At 49.4% G+C, this 20849-nt stretch overlaps 1 protein-coding gene across 1 annotated transcript in view; it reads left to right on the top strand.

The window, feature by feature from the left end:
- Myh7b (myosin heavy chain 7B) overlaps window positions 1–20849 on the top strand; it is a 40392-nt gene that overhangs the window by 1742 nt on the left and 17801 nt on the right. Inside the window, exons 2-7 of the mRNA XM_060382992.1 lie at window positions 16289–16449; window positions 17996–18102; window positions 18274–18417; window positions 18901–19057; window positions 19538–19565; window positions 20411–20507. Coding sequence (XP_060238975.1) covers window positions 16359–16449; window positions 17996–18102; window positions 18274–18417; window positions 18901–19057; window positions 19538–19565; window positions 20411–20507 — 624 coding nt within the window. The 5' untranslated portion in view covers window positions 16289–16358. The remainder of the gene's footprint in view (window positions 1–16288; window positions 16450–17995; window positions 18103–18273; window positions 18418–18900; window positions 19058–19537; window positions 19566–20410; window positions 20508–20849) is intronic.

Raw genomic sequence — 20849 nt, 5'->3', positions numbered from 1 at the left:
AAACAAGAGCACCAGGCCTCTCTGTACAGGCTCTTCTAAGATGGATCAGCAATGATATATCTGGTGATGAGGGGTAAAATTTGGGGAGGACTCTAGAGATCTTTAGTTGGGTCTCTTCACATAGTCATAGGTAAAGCACATATGGCAATTGAGCCTAACTGTTCAAAGTGGTGTGGTGTATAGAGAGGGGCCGGAGGACCGAGCTTCCCGCTCCTCTCTTTGGATGATTTATTTCTAAGTCCTGGCATGACTGGCTCCTTGTCACTCAGATGTTTACCCCACCCTGTCAGCCTGTCATGTGAACGAGTTTTCTTCATAGCAGTTATTAGCATCTGACGTTACTTCCTAAATGTAAATTCCGTCAGCATGCCAGTATCTGCCTTGTCCACAACCCCCTGAAATGTCCAGGAAAGGAAAAGACAAAAAAGTAACTTTTCAACAACAGAGCAGGTTTAATCTGAGAAAATATCCAAAGCTTTGGAAGGGAGATCCTGAGATCAAGAGGTCAGAGGGGCTCACTGTTCACTTACAGATTAGAAAGGGGAGAAGGAGGTGGAGGCGGTTATAAGCTTCCCCTTTTTTGGCTCAAGATTGCCATTACCAGGGGCCACTGGGGAGTGCCAGTAAAGGAATGTCAGGAAAGCATAAATATCTCCCAGGGTCTGTTAACTGAGGGTCAGCAGGTCAGGCGGGACAGCAAGAATCTTGGAATACAGGTTGTTTTAGTTCTGGAGACGCACAGTACTCTAGTTTCTGGAATTACCACCATTTAGCCAAAATGGAGGAACATTACAGAATAATCCTAACAAATTCCAGACCTGTGTGTGGGTCGTGACCCCAGAGAGCTTGCAAATCAGATATTTACATTGAAGTTCCTAACAGTAGTGAAATTACAGTGAGGACGTAGCAATGAAGATAATTTTATGGTTGGGGGGTCATCACAAGATGAACTGTATAAAAGAGTCATAGCATCAGGAAGGTTGAGGACCCTGCCCCAGACCCCGGAATGGTGCCTGGCATTACGATCTTCAGTATTTGGTAGATGATTGAAATAGCCTGGGAGGGAGGAAAGGTGGTTGCTGTCATTAGTGAAAACTTTACCTCAGGCCCTTTACACAACTTAACCTTCTTTAATCCTCACACACCCTTTCAAGGTAAACATTTCCATTAGGTGGTTTGTGTCTTTAGGGCTGAGGCTAAACTCAGCTCAATTGGCAGAATATTTACTGGCATGCAGGAAGCCCTCGGTTTAATAACCAGCACCACATGCATCAGGCATGTTGGTGGACACCTGTAGTCCTATCACTTGATAAGTAGAGGCAGGAAGATTAAAGAGTTCAAGACTACCCTAGGCTACAGAAGACCCTGTCTCAAAAAAAAAAAAAAAATCTAGTCATTGGATGAAGACTTCTATGTCTACCGTGTGGAGAAATTAAAAGATCTAAGACCAACAAAGCCATATGGAGGCTTACGTGTATCACGGTGGTAGAGTGGTTGCTTAGCATGTGTGAGGGTCGGGGTTTGATCCCCACATCCCCCTCCAAAAGGATTAACAAGGCTCCCGTTTCCTTCCTCCGTGCACACTTTAAGAGCTGGCCACAGCAGTAGACTAGAGTGGGAGGATCATGGAGCCATCTGGCCTGTAGATAGATTGCATCTCCAAACAAAAATCCGGGATGAGCAAATTTGCCCAGGGCCTTTCTGGCCCCATGCCCTTGCTCTTCATGTAGTAGACACCTGAGAACCTGCTGAAGATTCTGCAGAGGGAGACAAAGATGCAAGGAACCTTTGGTATCCAAGATCTGTTTCCAAATCCTGACTCCAAAACCCAGCTCTGTGACTAGAGCAAGTCCTCTGGCCTCAGTGAATCCCACAGCCTGACCTCCAAGGTGGAGCCTGTTTTTCCTTCCTAGTGACAGCTCTTTATTGCATTGGTCACAAGTGCTAGGAGCTTGGCTAGTTCCTTCCTAACACAACTGTTGCTATGAGTCCAGTAGTGTCAGGGTCTCCATTTTTACAGCTGGGGCAGTGGAGGCCTAAAGAGGTTTCCTGGTTTGCCAGAGGTCACACAGCTGTCACTCTTAGCCATTGGCCTTCTCCCTTCCCTTTGGTCGAGATCAGGCTTCTCGGTGCTGACTGTTAAATCCCTTGTGACTGTGTTGAAGGGTTAGTGGGAATGCTTGAATAAGAATTAGGCAGAAAAAGACAAGCAAGGGTGCCCTCAACTTTGTGCTCTGTTTGCCCCTGAGGGCCTCGCTCCAAGCCTCTGCTGGCTTTCTGGAGAGTGAGGTTGAGATAAGGTCCCATGTACCTAACTCCTGCCTCTACTTCCCCAAGTGCTGGGATTACAGACATGTACCACCACACCATACTCAGCTTTGGTCTGGCCTTTGACCAGGGCACCTCCCGCTGTCCCAGGGTCTGCAGGGCCTATGGCTGAGGTCTCTTTTTAGCCATGACATCACCCCACCTGGCACTATGGTTTATGAGGCTATCTAACTCTCCACCTGGCTGGGGGCCACTTGGTCAGCTATTCAGAGTGAAATCCCTCTGCCTTCCAGCCTCCAGCTCGGGCCTGGCCCAGACTTGCTACTCAGGAAATGCCTGTGGAATCAAAATGGGACTCTTGCATGTGTTGAGGATTTGCTGTGTGCCAGACCAATCCCTGACACTTTATATGCGCGCTCACACTCCTGCAGTAATCCTGGGAGGGAGACGTTATTGTCCTTATTTTACTAAGAAGAATGGAGAAGCTAGAGTCTGGTGTAGGCCCACTCGCAGTTGCTGTTAGGACCAGAAAGGATTCTCAACCTGTGGGTCATGACCCCTTTGGGGAGCATCCATGACTGTTTCACAGGCATTGCTGAAGATCATTGGAAAACACCAATATTTGTATGACAATTCATAACAGTAGCAAAATTACAGTTATGAAATAGCAATGAAAATAATTTTATGGTTGTGGGTCACCACAACACGAGGAACTGTATCAAAGGGTCACTGTATTAAAAACTTAAAAAGCCAGGTGTGGTGGCGCACTCCTGTAATCCCAGCATTCTGGGAGGCAGAGGCACGCAGATGCTGTGAGTTCGAGGCCAGCCTAGTCCACAAGTGAGTCCAGGACAGCCAAGGCTACACAAAGAAACCTGTCTCGAAAAAAAAAAAAAAAGTCACCACATCAGGAAAGTTGAGAACCACTGCCCTAGGACACGTGCTCTCTGAACTAGGGGCTGCTACTTCTCCGTTTGTTTGTTGTTTGAGACAGTGTTTCTCTGAGTAGCCCTGGATGTCCTGAAACTCATTCTGTAGACCAGGGTGGCCTCAAACTCAGAGATCCTCCTCTGCCTCCTGAGTGCTGGGATTGTACGTGTGTGCCATCAGTTCCTGGAGAGGGGGCTTCTAAGCCCCAGGATCCTCAGAGACCAATCACAAATTCTGGTCCAGCTCTTATTTCATTTATGAGCAAAGAAAATCCCAGAGAAGAGAGAAGACTGGGCCTGTGAGAAGGCTCCTCAAGATAAGGCTTTCCTCACCAAGAGCGAAGATCTGAGTTCAATCCCCAGGCCCCACCTGGTGGAAAGAGAACTGACTCTCATGAGTTATCCTCTGACCTCCACAAGTGTGTGTACTGTGACTCCTGGATGTGCACAATACACACAACTAAATAAATGCAGTAAAACTTTAAAGCCATATGTGGTGGCACATGCCTGTAATCCCAGCACCCAGGGAGGCAGAGGCAGGCAGATTGCTGTGAGTTCGAGGCCAGCCTGGTCTACAAATTGAGTCCAGGGCATCCAAGGCTACACGGAGAAACCCTGTCTCAGAAAACAAAACCAAATTTTTTAAAGAAATTAACTTTGTTTATGATTTTCTTATTCTGAACATTTCATAAGATTGGAGTCACATCACTGTGGTCTTTCCCTCAGCAGCCTAGAACAGAGCTTCGGGCTGGAGAGATGACTCAGGGCTAAGAGCACTGGTTGCTCTTGCAGAAGATCCTGTTCCATTCCCCAAGCAAAAGAGGCCACTAACTCCACTTTCAGAAAACCCTACACCCTCTTTGGGCCTGTCAGACACCAGGTGCCTACCATACGTGCATACGTGCAGGCAACATGATTGAATACTCACGTTTATAGAGAGCCCATTTTGTTCATTCGTTTAAGGCAGTTGAGCTATTTTCCCTTTGTAAACAGCTTTCCCCCTGAAGACAAGGTCTCATTATGCAGCCTTGGCTAGCCTGGAATTCACTACAGTCCAGGCCAGCCTCAGACTCAGAGATCGGCCTGCTTTCCCTTCCCCTGGGAGTAAAGGCGTGTGCCACCCACCTTACCCGTTTTCACTTTTTTGTTTTTCTGAATGTTGCCACCGTCCATATACATGCCTGTGTGAGCATTACATTTTATAGTCCATGTGAGGAGCTGCTGAGGAGATGAATTGCTGAGTTATCTTAACTATAAGCTAAGTCCTTTTTAGGAACTGCCATCCATTTTCCAAAATGGCAGTAATGTAGGAGTTCTGGTTTTTACACCTTTATTAGTATTTGTCTGTCTGATAATAGTCAGATCAGTGAAGTATCTCATTTTGTTTGTTTGTTTGTTTGTTTGTTTTGTCACATAGCTCAGAGGGCTGGCCTTCAACTCTATGTTGTTAAGGAAAGGTGGCCATGAACTCTTGATCTTCCTGCCTCCATCTCCCAAGTGTTGAGACTGCAGCTTTGCATACCATATCTACTTAAAAATAGACAAAAGATGGAACTGGAGAGGTGCCTCAGTGAACTAGGAGCCTGTGCTGATCTTCCAAACGATCTGAGTTGGGTTCTCAGCACCCACATGGGTCAGCTCACATCCATCTGTAACTCCGGTTCCTGTGGCTCTGATGCCATTTTCTGGCCTCTGCACTCATGTGCGAAATATTTGAATAGATACTTTGAGAAGATAAATGCCAATGAGCAAGCACTCTCCATCATTAATAACTAGAAGAAGCTAATCAAAATCAAAGGAGAAAATAGTGGTGAGGTTCTGGGTTTGTTTCTCTAAAATGAGATATTGTTTAAAGAGAAACTTGCCCCAGCTACAGTGGCTCACACATGGGAAGCAGGAGCATTCCCATGAATTCTGGACTACAAAACAGCAAAGGGTATGCTGGGAAGATGACTTAGAGGGTGAAGTGCTGACTATGCGAAGGTGAGGCCCTGAGACTCCCCAGCACCCCATAAAGCCAGGAATAGGAGCATCTGCAGTCCCAGGGCTCCTAAGGCAGCCTAGAAGACAGACACAGAAGAATTCCAGGAAGCTCAAGAGCGAGCTAGCCTAGTCCCTTCCAACACCAGGTAGGAGAGGAAGAAGGTTAGTGAGGAGAGGTGGCGTAGTTCTCCTTAGCTACTTTCTAGTGTTTAGGGACATAGTTCCTTGGGGCAAGTCCAGTCTTCATTGCAGGATATCTCTAATTCTTGTCAAACTGCGGCAACAGCAACCAGGGGCAGCAGGAGGGAGGAGCAGCAGGAGGGAGGAGCAGCATTCTTCTTTCCTGGAGTCCCCTAGCACTCTGGGCTCAGGCATATTCCCTCTCAGCATCCTCAGGATTAAATTATCTGCAGCTTGCAAAGAGCCCCTCTCAGAGCCTGCATGGGACAAATAGTTTGTTGCTGTGGACAACCTGAATCAGTCCCACACCCCACACCTGGGAATAAAACAAAAACATGTTTACAATACTATAACTGAGTTTTTAAAGACATGAAAACTACTACAGTTCTGCTTTGAGTGTTGTCTTTAATAGTTTTATTTTTATTTTTGAGAATAGTTTGTTGTTTTTTGTTTGGTTGGTTGATTAGTTGGTTGTTTTTTCAAGACAGGGATTCTCAGTGTAGCCTTGGCTGTACTGGAACTCACTCTGTAGACCAGGCTGGCCTTGAATTCACAGAGATCAGTCTGCCTTTCACTCCTGAGAGCTGGGACTTACAGGCTTGTATCGGCTTGCCTGATTTGAGAATAGTTTTTGCTGTGTAATCCAGACTGTCCTTACAGTTGCAATCCTCCCGCCCGATCCTGGGTGGTGTGGTTACTGGCATGGACCACCATGCCCCCTTTGACCATTACATCTAAGAAAACATTACTGAATCTAAGATCCCTATGAGTTCACCTGGGTTTTCTTCTAAGAGTTTCATTGTTTTAGGTTTTAGGATTAAGTCTCTGACTTATTCATTTAGTTTAATTTTTTAATACCAGAAGTCCTATACATTTCAGTAGATGTTTCTAACCAAAATATAGCACTATTTTTCTCATGGGATTTAGACTTTATAAGGTAATGTATTACATGTTTTCAATTGCAGCTTGCTTTTCTCATTCAGTGTTCTGTCTGGAAAGCCATTCATTTTAAAAAGGTCACTATGGCTCATTCATTTTCACTGCTCTGTGGGTTTCATTGTGTTAAAAAAAATACCATGTTTTAGAAATGAAGGCTCACACCCATAATCCTGGTCCTAGAAGCTGAAGCAGGAGAATTGCTACAACTCTGAGTCCTGCCTGGTTTGCCAAGTGAGTTTGATGCCTGTTTTGTCTACCCTTTGAGATCCTGTCTCAAAAATAAATAGGTGTGGTGGGCATATCCATTTAATCCCAGCACTCGGGAGGCAGAGGCAGGCGCACTTCTGTGAATTGGAGGCCAGCGTGGCATACGTAGCAAGTTCTAAGACAGTGATGATGATGATGATGATGATGATGATGATGAAACATGCCCACTTTCTGTCTCATTCTGTGAGTGCTACTTAGAGCTTTCTATTACAAATGGAACAAAGTCTTGCTACACAGTGCCTCCGTATGAGTTAAAGGTACAGAGCCAACTCAGCTTTAGTAGATAACACGACTTTGTTTTCTCTCTACTGTGTTTTTACTGAGTTTCAGTTCTGGTAATATATCTGCCTGATCCTTGTTCTCCATCCCCACCCTCATAATGGCTAATGTTGCTTGTCAACTTGGCACACCTGGGGAGAGAGTGCAGTAGCTAAAGAACTGCCTCCATCAGAAGGCCTGTGGGCATGTCTATGGGGCATTTTCTTGATTGCTAATTGTTCCATTTCACGACGGATAGTGCCATCCCTAGGCAGGTGGGCCTGGCTATCTCAGAAAGGTAGTTGAACTTGAGCCTGGAAGGGGGCCAGTTAGCAGGTCTCTGTGGTCTCTAATTCAGTTCCTGCCTTGGCTTCCCTTGATGGTGGACTGTGTGCTAGCTAGTCTCATCTCAACTCAATGCAGGCTAGAGCCACTGCAGAGGAAGGAGCCTCAGTTAAGAGACTGCCTCCATGAAGCCAGGCGGTAGGCAAGCCTGGGGAGCATGGAGGGCCAGCCCATCGTGTGTGTGGTGCTCCATGTTACAAGAAAGCAGGAAGAGCAAGCATGTGGGCAGCACTCCTCCATGGCCTCTGCCTCAGTCCTGCCTCCAGGTTCTTGCTGTTTGCACTCCTGCCTTGGTTTCCCTCCGTGGACTGTGAGATAGGTAAGCCAATTAAGCTCTTTTCAAGTTGCTTTTGGTCAGTGTTTACCACAGCAACAGAGAAGCAAACCAGGACACAGAGAGTCAGAACTGTCCATTGTTTATTATTATTATTTTTTTTTCTAATCTACTGTTTGAGAAGTGACAGCTCAGTTTGGCTTCCCAGATTAATGGCTGTTTTCCACTATACCTTCATGGTTAGTTACATAGCTGCTTGGAAGCCTATGAAGGAAAGAGCACTTTCCTCTGCTGTGGCTGGAGCTTAGCAGGGCTCCGTATTTAGACTCTGTTGGCCATGCAGAGGGAGACTGTGGAGCTAGGGAACATTAACGAAGGTGATGACTCTAAGGAGAGGGCTGTTGTCACCTTGAACCCAGTGGTGGAAGGGAGAGAGCCACAGAGACTATGAAACCAAAGAGATGCCTAAGGCGCCCACAGTCCCCAGCATGACCTTTCCTTTCTCGTGACCTCTGCAATGGTGAATTATGTGCTTTCCTCGCTTATTCTCCTGAAATGGAGACAGTAGAAACAAGAAAAGTAATTATCTATCGCACGCCAGATACTTATTATGAGCAATGAATTGGCACTGTGTTTGTCCTTTTTAAAAGGTGTGTGTTATCTTATTTAATTTCTTAGGGAACAGCTGCTGTCTCAGAGACAGGGTAATTGGGGTTTACTCACAGCCAGCCAGACTCCAGCGTGTATTGTTAGCCTGGCTCAAAAGAACAAAGAGGAAGCTTGCCCAGGCTGGGGTGAGAGAAGCAAGGGTCAAGATCTTATTTGCTGGCTCTAGAGCAGCCGGGGGTATCGAGAGGCCTCGGAGAGTGTGGTTCTTGGGAGTAGCTGCTCCACTCGGCCATTCGGCATGGATCCGCCTGCCCCAAGGTCTGAAGACTGTCCCGATCTTCTAGGGAAGATGTGGTGAGCAAGCCCAGCGACAAATATAATAAATAAAATTTTGGGTATGTGCCGGGTGTGGTGGTGCACACCTTTAATTCCAGCACTTAGAAGTGGATCTCCTGAGTTCCAGGCCTAGGATTAACAGTGAGACACCAAATAAGCAAAAAAAAAAGTCACTAGGAAAGTCTAAGTAAGTTGATCATATCTCATATAAGTATTAATCTCTCCATTTTTTTTTTTTTGGGGTGGGGTGTTGAAGTAGTGTCTCAAGCTGTTCTGGAATTCACAGTGTTGTGTGTGATGATGATGGCTTCATAGCCAAGCTCTTGCCTCAGTTTCCTAAGTGCTAGGATTACAGGCATGAACAACCACAACCAGCATTCTGTATTTTTTTTTTTTTAACAATTGTGTATTATTATACAAGAATAAAATAACAAATGAATTAAGAAATATAATCTGGCAGGGACTGTAGTTCAGGGGTTAATGGCTTGGCCACCACATTCAAGGCCCTGGGTTCAATCCCCAATACTACAAAAAGTATTAAAAACAGAAGAAGACAGTTAATCCATGAAAACTCCAAGGGCTAGGCTTGGGGGCCTCCTGCCCTTGAGCTGATGAAGTCCATCTTCACAGGGATGTGGGGCTGAGGGAGGGTCACCCTCTGCATACTCGGGGTAGTACGACAGCACCATCAGCCAAGGCTCTCAGTTTTACCTCCAGAGTCTTCTCAGTTCCCAAACTTCCTGGTCATGACCCCAGAGCAAGGGCAGGGACGAAGCTTGCCACCCCTCCACTCCAGCTTGGTCTCCATTCTCCCTCCACCAGATGGGGCTAAGTCTTCCTTCCTGGGAAGCCCCACGTCATTAATTGTTAACTCTATCTTGGACTCGCCTCCCTCACCAATTCCAGGAGACTTGGGTGTGAGGTACTGGATAGTGTGGACGCCTTGAATTAAGTGTGCAGCTGACAGAACGGTGCCTGGAAGGACGCCTCATTTGTGGCAGAGTAACCCTTGCAGATACTCAGATTAAAAGGAAGTGTTGCTTGCTGTGCAAGAGCGGCTGCTGCTGTCGGCATGCTGGCTCCAGGACACACACAGGCCCTTTGCATAGACTAATTCACTATGCATAACAACTTGGCACATATAAAGTTATGCCCACTTTGCAGTGGTAAATTTCCACTCTAAATTTAGGCTCTAAGAAGAGACCTGTGAAGGACACATGGGAAGTTCTGCCATTTCTTCCCCAAACCTATTACTGGTTTCTTACTCCTCTACGCTAGCTCCTCAATCCCCTCTAATGCTGTTGCTGCTCTTCCTTCATCCCAGAATCTCTGGCTCACCCATGTCCATAGCCCTTAATTCCTATTCTTAACATGGTTTGGAGCCCAGTGCTGGCCAAGCTATATAGATTAGTGTATCCTGGGGATATATCTACAGTTCTTTAGCTCTTATCACTTCCAGCTGCTGGGCAAGGGGACTGATGAGGGACCTACCAGCCAGGCCATCTGAGATGTCCGAGTGTTTGGGACTAGAGCAGTTTAAGAGGGTAGAGCCCGCAAGATGAACATACCTGGCAGGGAGGTCAGCTGCACAAGGGCTGGGCCTCTTGAGAACGGGTAGTTCCCAGGATTGGGCCTGTCAGGCTGGAAGCTGATAGGAGCAGCAGCAACTGCTGGCTTTATCTAGTTTCTAAGAATAGTCTGAGGTAAAGATCAGAGGCTGGGGCCAGGGAAGAGAACAGGGGCCTCTGTCTCCCTGTCCATCCCTGCTGCTTGGAACGGAGGCCGGGCTCCTCCCTCAGGCTTATTCTTTGCTCCAGGAAGGTTGCAAACGGATGTACTTGTGCACCTCTGGGCTGGAGGAAAAGGTGCTCCCAGGGTTCAGACCCAGGTTGGCTGGTGTGTGGCTAGAGACAGTGCAGGGTCTGGTCTGCCCCCAGCCGTCCTCCCACATCATAAGGCCTTTATTCACTGATTACATACTTTAAACACACACTGATTACAAATTCAGAAAGAAATAAAAAGGCAATAAATCAGTTCCTCTCCCTGTCCCCACTGACTGCGCTCATCAGCACCCTGAGACACTCACAGGTAAACCCATGGACACAAACCTCCCTGATACACACAGCCCCTTTCTGTCTGTACTTTCTTTTTTCCAGTGCTGGGATGGAGCCTAGGCCCCGCGCATGCCAAGCAGGCACTCTCCCACTGTGCATCTCCCCAGCTCCTCACTTTTCTTGATGCTCTGTCTTAGACATAGTAATAACCCGAGTCTCCACTAGTACTAAATACCAGTCTCAGCGCTTCAGAGGCTTCAACTCTGTGCTCAGGATGGATGGCGTAGCCACTCTGCTCTCAGTTACAGGCTTAAGTGACTTCTCGAGAGACAGGCTTTGAACCCAAGGTGTTCTTCCTCTTAAGTTTGAGTCAGACCCCTCTGCTGCAAGCCTTCTCTTCTCTTAAGAGCCAAGGTAAAAAGTATATTACCAGGTGCCCAGCTGCGGGATATAGTAGAGATAAAAAAGACTGGTCTCGCCTTATATAGTGGCACACGCCTGTAATCCCAGCACTCGGGGAGGTAGAGGCAGGCAGAGCTCTGTGAGTTTGAGGCCAGCCTTGTCTACAAAGTGAATCCAGGACAGCCAGAGCCACACAGAGAAACCCTGTCTCAAAAAAAAAAAAAAAAAAAAAAGTCTCTGCCCTTGTGGGACTGGCAGGCCAGCACTCCTAAGTGCCTGTTGGCTGAGGCTAGAGAGGGGAACTCACATGTCTTACATCATCTTAAGTCTGCCGTTCAGACATGCCGTTTGTTCCCTTACCCAAGAGTCTTCCAGCTCTCCAGTCTTGGGGCTCAAGTGAATGATGGAATGTGGGGGCCCAGACAGAGGTAGCCGCCTCTGAGGTCACCCTGTAGCCCTGGGGAGCCGTATCTCATTCCCTCTAGGATGCACTCGGCAGGCCTGGTGGAGGTGTCTGTAATCCAGGACCAGCCATTGTTTGAAGTTGGGAACAATTGAAGGGCAAGAGAGCTATAGATAGATCCACAGCTGCTGTCACCTGTCCCAGCCTGGGCCCAGGGCCCAGGCATTGTCTACACTGAGCCACTCTTCCAGTGAGGGCCCCTGGGGTGGGTGGAACAGGTTCAGCTGAGCTTTGAGGGAGGCAGAGGCAACGGCCAGGAGAAGGAATGCCCTCAGAGGGCAGAGAGGACAGGTAACATGGAAAGACCAAGACCCTTGAGAGATACTGAGGACTCCCACCCACTGTCCAAAGCAGTTGGATTGGAGCCGAGAGCATGCTATGAAGACACTTCGGAACTAGGCAAAGGTTGAACTTGCATGTGAGCAGATCAGAACCTGGAACAGACCTAGCACCAGTTAGAGACCCTTAGCACCACGCAGGTCTTGTGGGATGCCTGTACATGCACTTTTGCTTTCTTTAAAAAAATTGTTTTAACTGGGGTGACCACATCCCAGAATTCTTAATAGGGCAATTTGAAGGATCCTCATAAATGCTCTGAGAGGCATTCTTCAGTAGACCCTAGGGTCTCTAGAAGTTTGAGGTTATACTGCAGGGTGATAGCATCACAAAGACCTGCCTCTCCCTCTGTGCCTCAGTTTCCCTGATGTTAGTGAGAGCTGATTTGTACAACCACTAAAGAGTCCCTTCGTCCTATGATGCTGGCAGGACATTACCCCTCGTGTGCCTCCGCTCCCTCCTCTTGTGGCAGATGAGGCCACAGTCCCTGTAAGTAGTCCTTTATGGGGATGGGGGACAGCTGGTTCCCCACTTCCTCCCCCCAGTAACCTTTGAGCCATAAATCCATGCTGAGGCATCTCTTCTCCGGATAAACAGCCTTGATGCTCTCTGGCTGCCCTCATCCTATTTTCTGCTCAGAGCCTCAGAGCTGGGGCCCACTCGAGCCCTCAGCAGCTGCCCAGGGCCCCATGAGGAGGACAAACCTGGGACAAGCAGGGGCCCACCCACCCCCGGGGTGCCAGGGTGGCGGGCCCCCTTGGGGCCTCACCACCTTGCATGTGGACCATTATGGCAGCCTCCTCCTGAACGCGTCTTCCTGCCACCAGCGGGCCTCGCCCCTTCAGTCCATCCTCCACACCAGCTGCCGCAGGGATCTGATGAACACATAAATCTGACCTCACTGTCAGATCCCCTTGCTCAAGGCTCTTTGATGAAGAAATAAATAAAAACGCCTTTGATGGTGCCCCAACTCATACAGGAAAAGCTCTAAATCCCAATGTTGCTTTTGAAGTTCTCCACAGTCCTGTCCCAATGACTAGGTCCATCCTTGCCCCTCTTTACACCCTGGGGCCTAGCCTCAGCCCATGCAGTTGCTCAGGCTGGGTCTTCATTCTCTTCTCCTGGGACTGTGGGCTCATGGCACCTGTCTCCATACCTCCCTCGTGCCCACCCACGCATGCACGTGCCTTCAACAGTCCCAGTCGCATCTGCTTTTACCTGGGTGATCACAGCAAACTCCTCCCTGTTCCCAGTCTGTCAGCATGACAGCCACAATGGCCATTCTTAAACTTTAGGTCACTTACATTCCTGCCCTAAAAAGTCCCCATTGCTCTTGAATCAAACCCGTATCCCTTCCGAGTGTTTCAAGATTCTGGACAATCTGGTCTTCTTTCTACCCTCTGCTATTCCCTAGTAAAACTTTTCCTAACACACATAGTTGGTTTTTTTTTTTTCCTAACCACACCCAGTGTTGTGGGGTACACTGGTGACAGAGGTGTTTGGAGCTCATGTCCTAAAATCCTGGAGTCTAGCCTCCTGAAATTGGAGCAGACTTCAGCCATAGTTGAAAGTGCTGAGCCCTAATACAGGCTCACTTTCTTCCACCCATCTTCAGTTACGGGCTGGCTCTGCACTTAGGAACCCCTCCTTGTGTACACATCTTTGCTCCCTTTTTCTTTCTCTACCCACAGGTCTACTCCCACATCCTAAATGCTGGAGTTTAAACACAGGGCCCCAGATTTGCCAGAGACGTGTTGTATGATAAAGTTGTTTCTCCAAGTTTCTGATGGTTCTCCTTTGAGGCTGCCCAAGTCCAACAAGCTCTCTCTGCTTCTGACAGCATCTGAAAGCAGCACCTCAGGCCCTTGCAAATTGCAAACTTCATTGGATTTCTCAGGACATGGGTTTCCTTGTTGGTTTGTTATTCTGAGCTGGATGCTCATCTTAGCAGGGAGATGTGCCCCAGAGAGGGAAAGTGAACCTAGGATATGTCTAGGCCTGTATTCTGCGTTTATTGCAAAGCACTTAACTATACATTGAGCAGGTAACTAGAATTTTATCCACAATGTATTTTTGGCATAGACTATGGTTATTGAAGGTTCTGATTTCTTTAGGTTAATTCGGTCACTCTGTAATGGGGCAAAAAGCCCTGCATTCTGAGCACCTTTCAGCAGTAAAAATTTGTATGTACAGTCTATACTTTTATGATTGTGCATGCGTGCATGCATTCCTGCATGTGTGGGTACCCCGGCCTGTGCGTGTGTAGAGGCCTAAGGAGGGCATCAGGTGTCCTGCTCTAGCGCTGTTGACTTTATTCTTTTGAGTCAGGGTCTCTCACTGAACCTGGAGCAGGCAGATGGCCAGCAAGCCGAGCTGTCCTCCTGCTTCCTTCCCATGGGGATAGGTGTGCACATGGCCAAGCCCAAGTTTTTACAGGAGTCTGGGATCTGAACTCAGATCCCCAGGCTTGTGCAGCAAGTGTTCTTACCCACCAAGCCATCTGTCCAGTCCTTACTCTCCACATTCCCTACACAATGTTCAAACTCAGCCCTCGGCCTCTGACCTTGCACAGAGAGGAAAACTCTTATCACTTGAACTGTTAAATTTGGTTTGTTTGCCTGGTAGCTTTCTTGTGAGTTTCTCTCCTGGACAGTCTTTCTGAACGGAGCTGGAAATGCAGCCTGACTCCTTCCCTTAGAGTTCCTTTCTAGTGGCAGAAGGCAAGTGAGAAACAACCTACCTCCACAAAGAGCATGAAATGACCTTGTTCTCACAAAGAAGTCTAGAGGAGGAGGACTAGTGACGTAAGATCCCAGACATAAAGATTCTGAAAGCAGACAAAGCTAAGCAGAGATGTTAAAGAGTTGGGATTATATTGCCTCAGGGGAGAAGGGTTTGTACTTCTGTCAGGCACTATCAAATTTGGCAATAAGGTTTAAAATATATATAGTATATGTGTACATACATTTAAAATGTACAGCTTTGATTCATAAGGTAAACACAGCTGTGTGACCTCCAGATGTTTCAGCATCTGGAGCAGTGGAGCATTCTAGATGCTTCTCCTGGGCCAGCCTTCCACTTCTGTCCCCAAGCTTAGTTCTGCCTGCTCTGAACGCATATGTGGTGACGGCGTATGAATTTACCTCTGTATATTTTGTTTGGCAAAACTACATATCTGGAATGGATTGCCTATTGGCAGAGAGGATTCTCCTCCTGGTGTCTGCTTGGAACGCCCTAGGTCTGTACCCAGTGTCCAGTGTGCTTGGATCATCTGATCCTATAATTCTCAAATCCTGCAAAGTCACCAAGCCCTGAATGAATTAATGGGCAGAAGAAGTGTCCTGACACATTCTAGAGTCCTATCAGATAGACTGAGTCGTAAGCACCCCCTTCTTCATGAGAATGGGTACAAGAATTTGTCTTTCTGCAAATTACTAATGTCAAAAATATGGAGGAGCTCCTAAGCTCCAAACTTCTATATCTTCTTCCTTCTTATTACTGTCTGGTCCCAGCTCTGGTTTTCTCTCTTCCTCTTCCTTTCATATTTAGTGTCTCAAGCTTGTCAGGTGCACAATTTTCACTCAGCTACATCCCCAGCCCACTTTCTGTCTATTGTTTTTTAATTTTGAGATGGGGGGGGGTCTTGCTCAATTACCTAAGACTAGCTTGAACTTGGCTTCTTCCTGCCTCGGCATTTTGAGTGTTAGGTCTCAAACTAAGGGCAAATGGCTAAGTGAGGTGTGTCATCTCAGCCATTTGGCCTGAGTTTCTTTGAGACCTAACACTGAGCACCAGGGGTTACAGGTGTCCACCGGGCCCAGCTTTGTGTGGGTTTTCTTCATGTTGGATTTCCCTTTGGAGAGTCTGAGACGCGGAGATAGGGGCTGAGGGGACAGTGTCCTGGTGCTGCCGAGGGAAGTGTATCTTTTCAGTGCTATCTCTGCAATTGCTGACCTCTGAGAAGTGGCTGGGGCTTTCTTTTTCTGGGCTTCATTCTTCCCAGGTTCATGAAGGGAACTGAAATAGATGGTCACAGAGGGCATTCTATGGCTCCCTTCCCTGGAAGTGTAGGTCTTTTTTTTCTGCATGTATGAGATTCTCTGTGACTCAGTTTCCACTCCTGAGTGCCTCGCTGCCTTATCCTGTCCCTGTCACTGAATCCCAGCTTCCTGACTGAATGACTGTCCCTCTCCGCCTTTGTGATCCCCTGACAATGGGAGGTAAAAATAGCCCAGAGGCTGAGCTAGAGGAGATAAAAGGGAATTTGCCTTTTGTGTCCTGTGGCCAGGCTGGGGGGGCTGTGACACGTGGAGATTGCTGACATAGTTCTCCTTTTCTGACCTTGACAACAGCAATAAAAGGGTAGCATAGCTCCCTGCCCTCACCGTGGTGCCAAGGTGGGTGACCAGGACTGAGGGTGGGTGGTCAGGGCTGAGGGTGGGTGGTCAGGGCTGAGGGTGGTTTGGTCAGGGCTGAGGGTGGTTTGGTCAGGGCTGCGGGTGGGTGAGCCTAGGTCCTCAGTACTTACAGCAGTACTTACGTCTGGAGGTGCTCACTTGCAGGCTCACCCAGGGGGTCACCACTATCAAGCCTTGTGGGTTAGAGGATCCTGACCCCTGAGTTTCCTGTCTTTGTCATCTTCCAGTGCCTGCTGCCTAGAACTATCTGAATCGCCACCCAGCTTTTCAGGTCCTCCTCCTCTACCTCGCATCACCATGATGGATATGAGCGAACTTGGAGAATCGGCCTGCTACCTCCGCCAGGGCTACCAAGAGTTGATGAAGGTGCACACTGTCCCGTGGGATGGTGAGTGAGAGCAGAGAGGGACAGCAGCCATGGAGAAGCCCGATGGACTCTCCATGGAGTCAAGAGGGCAGACGTTCTTTTTGATACCACGGGGATGCTATGGCCTGACGCCTGGGTCTTTCCCTCAGTGTCTGGGTGCCAGAGGCTAAAACTGCAGGAGCCATGTGAAGATGACTGTGTGACCACAGTGAGGCTTAGTCTGCCCCTCTGTAAGATGGGACAATGTCAGCTTTCTCTTGAATGCTCAGGCTGGGACCCAGGGCCTCAGAGATGAGACTGATGTGTGCAGTTGGCCTCCGTGTCCACAAAACCTGTGCTGCACTTATTTTTAGTGCTTTCCGTGGAGCCAAAGCCACTGTTTATCAGGGACAGGAATAAAGACTACTATTTATGACTTATGGCTCATAGTACAATAATAACATAGGTGATGAGTGCCTGAGGCTTATTATGTGCCTGGCCCAGAGCCGATGACTCTCTGTGTTTCTTCTCAATAACCTGGGCAGGTGGGGACCAAATTGGAGCCAGATTCAGTGGTGTGCAACATCTGGAGTTGTGCACAGCACTGTGCTCAAAATGTAATGTGCCTAGCTAGACCTGGCGGCATACATCTCTGCCATCAGTGCCCAGGAGGCAGAGGTAGGCGGGTCTCAGTGCCTGGAGGCCAGGCCTACAAAGTGAGAACCTGTCTCAAAAGAAAGGAGAGGTGTCTCAGCTTGGTTGGACATTCTGCTGTTGTTATCTTAATTGTTTTCCTTTGTTTAAAAATTTAGCATGTGGAGAAGAGGATTTCCTTAGGTCATTTTAACTTTAAAAATAAATAGATTAGGTAGGTAGATAGATAGATAGATAGATAGATAGATAGATAGATAGATAGATAGATAAGGGAGCGTGGGCTGGAGCCTTGTTATGTGAATAGTTCCGACCAAGGCTCTCCGAAGCTCTGTGGTGAGCTAGCCAGTCAGGAATGAGCACAGGGCACAGGGCGCTTCTCCTGAACAGCTGTGTCCAAGCCTTCAGGGAAATGGGGAAGCCGCAACCCACCTGAGAGTTAGGAGCCCAACACTGAAGGGGCGCCCCACCTGGGACTTCAGGAGGCCTCATGCTCTTTGCGTTTGAGGAAACAGGCCCACTGAGCATGAAGGCTCCCTCCCGGGAGCTGAAACCCGGTGTGCAGTGTAGACTGGTATTCCAGATGTTTGTTTGTTTGTTTGTTTTTCGAGACAGGGTTTCTCTGTGTAGCCCTGGCTGTCCTGGACTCGCTTTGTAGACTAGGCTGGACTCAAACTCAGATATCCACCTGCCTCTGCCTCCTGAGTGCTGAGATCACAGGTGTGCACCACAGAGTCCTGCTTCATTGGAGAGCTTTGGGGGCCATCCCAGCCCCGCCCTAGGTTTGGATGAGACATCACTGGAACTCCGATGTTCTGGCAGAAGGGCTCTCGGCGAGGAGTAGGGGTGTGTGTGTGTGCGCGAGACACTGCTTTGGCATAGGAACCCCACTGGACACTCGGAGTCCCTCTCAAAGACTGATTTCTTTGCAACCCAGGCAAGAAAAGGGTCTGGGTGCCTGACGAACAAGATGCCTATGTGGAGGCGGAGGTCAAGACTGAGGCTGCCGGAGGCAGAGTCACTGTGGAGACCAAAGACCAGAAGGTTGGGCTCCGGCTTCCTTGAGATGGCCCTCCGACCCCGGGTGCATCTTCTGGCCAGCTGTAGCCACAGTGCAGGAAGCGGGGTGGGGCATGGGAGTGTGTGGGTAGGAGGGAGCGGCAAGGTCAGCTGGCCCATCTCTGTTCCTCACAATATGATGCCTCTCTTTGGAAGGTGCTGACGGTGCGCGAAACAGAGATGCAACCCATGAACCCACCTCGCTTTGACTTGTTGGAGGACATGGCCATGATGACGCACCTCAACGAGGCTGCGGTGCTGCACAACTTGCGCCAGCGATATGCTCGCTGGATGATCTACGTGAGTCCTGGGCAGGGGACAGGAGACAGTAGGCGGAGCCACCAAAGTGCCAGGACAGCGGTGGGCGGAGCCGCCAGTGGAGACTAAGGGAAGGATCAGGGCCCAGAAGGAAAGGTGTCAGGAGAGCTGGGCTGGAAACAAGCTCTGGGGCTGAAGGGGCAGAACTGTATAGTGGCAGAGGAGAGGGCTGGGGGAACAACCCTAGGTGACTGAGGGGACGGCCTAGCGCTGACTTGGTAATGTCTAGGGTCTTGGAGAGGCGGAGCCAAGGCCTTGTGTGGGGCCCGGCTGCCTACTTGGCACCTCTGAAGGTTCAGCAAAAGGCTGCTGGGTCATTTGTTAAAGGGGCACGAGCTGGAGCAGGAGGGCAGGGCATGGCGTGGCAGGAGGCTCTTGAGTATAGCAGGGGTCACGATGGGCCTGGGAATGGCGACTTCGATATATCTCTTTCCTCCCCTTCAAAACTCCGTGAACTCTTCTCAGACATACTCGGGCCTCTTCTGTGTCACCATTAACCCGTACAAATGGCTCCCGGTCTACACAGCTTCTGTGGTGGCTGCCTACAAGGGCAAGCGTCGCTCGGAGGCCCCGCCTCATATATATTCTGTGGCGGACAACGCCTACAACGACATGCTCCGCAGTAAGAGACTACCTCAGCCCCCTCAGCCCCCTCACCCCTCAGCCCCCTCCTCAGCCCCCCAGCCCCTCCTAACCCCCCTCAGCCCCCCTCAGCCTCCTCTTCAGCCCCCTTCTCAGCCTCTCCTCAGCCCCCCAGCCCCTCCTCACCCCCCTCAGTCCCCTCTTCAGCTCCCTCAGCCCCCCTCAGCCCCCCCCTTAGCCCCCTCAGCCCCCTCCTCAGCCCCCACAGCCCCAGGGCGGCCTCCGGCTAGGAGCCCTGCCCTGCCCTTCAGCACTGCCCTCCTCTGGCACTGCCCTCTTCTGGCACTGCCCTCCTCTGGCACTGCCCTCACTATTCTGCCTCTTTAGAAGTCCTACTTGATCTTTCCCACTGGGACTTTGGGTGGTGGCCACCATGCCTGTGCCAAAGATGAGCCAGGTGGTCCACCGCTGGTTAGCCCCTCACCCTGGATGACACATTTACTCTCTCCCCTTCCTCTAGACCGAGAGAACCAGTCCATGCTGATCACGTGAGTATGGTGTGGCAAATGCTGGCATGTGGTAGTGGTGGTGGGGGTGGCTTAGAGTTGGAAGCAGAGTGCTTAGTCCTGGGCCTTCACTTCCTGCAGCCAGTGTCCCCCTGCCCTCATTTGTGTTTCGGGGAGTGGGTAGAAAGCAGATATTTAAACATGGGAGCACCCGCAAGCTCCTGGCTGCGTCTCTGCAGAGCTGGGACTCTCCCCCCTCCATTCCCTGGAGGCTGTGTATAGCTCCTTTTCCCTTCCCTCCCTTCTCATTTCTGTATCTCAGGCCTCCTCCCTCCTTAGCCTTCATGGGAAAGTGATCCATTTCATGTGTATCGGACTCATGCCCAGTCAGGCCAACACATGCAAACACACCCATGCACGCCTGTGAGCGCACACACAGCTTCAGCCTGGTTATTAAGAACAAGCTGGATTCAGGCACTCACATTCCCATTTCTCGCTCTGTGCCTGTGGCCTCTGAACCTCACCAATGCAAACAGAACAATTTAACCTGCCACACAAAATTAGTGCGTTTAACCTTGCACAGAGCACAGGCAGGTCCAGAACTTCCGAGGCCCATTTTCTTATCCATAAGATGCTCATGGTCCGGCCTCTGGGGTCTTCCGATGGAGGTAGGGAGCCTGGCCTAGTACCACGAGCTAAGTTAGTACTCAGTAGGTTGTGGCGCATTGGTGCCGTTATCCCATGGAGTGCTCTGTACCTGGGAGTCTGGATCTGGGGATACGGAGTAGGGATACGGAGTAGAGATAGCAGGGGAGGGTTGAGGTTGGGGGGCTGGGGGAATTAGAGAGACAAACGAGCATTGGTGACTCATGTTTGTGTTGCCCAAGCGGAGAGTCGGGGGCCGGTAAGACGGTTAACACCAAGCGGGTCATTCAGTACTTTGCCATCGTCGCTGCCCTGGGAGACGGGCCGGGCAAGAAGGCAGTAAGATTTGCCCACTTGGGCACCAATCCCCACTGCTCCCCATTGTTTTGTTCTTTTTTCTTTCTTTCTTTTTCTTTTTAAAATTGCAACCTCCCAGAGTACCCAGCCCTGCCTGAGCCTCCTGCCTTGGTGTGAGAGACTCTGGCCTGAGCAAGGCTTGACCAGAAAACCTGTGGCCACCTCCTCGACTGTGTTAGGCCTGCACCTGGCCTACCTTCCCCTCCACCGCACAGGCCGGAGCCACATTGTTGCTCCTGGACATGTTTGTGTGTGTGACATTTCCACTGGGACCTGCAGGCTGCTTTTACCTGGAAGTGATTGTTTTTCTTGAACTGCGTTCAT

Source organism: Meriones unguiculatus, chromosome 4 (assembly GCF_030254825.1).
Source record: "Meriones unguiculatus strain TT.TT164.6M chromosome 4, Bangor_MerUng_6.1, whole genome shotgun sequence".
Classification (NCBI taxonomy): Eukaryota; Metazoa; Chordata; class Mammalia; order Rodentia; family Muridae; genus Meriones; species Meriones unguiculatus.
Note: the sequence above shows the minus strand (reverse complement) of the source record. Positions and strands in the feature narration are given on the sequence as shown.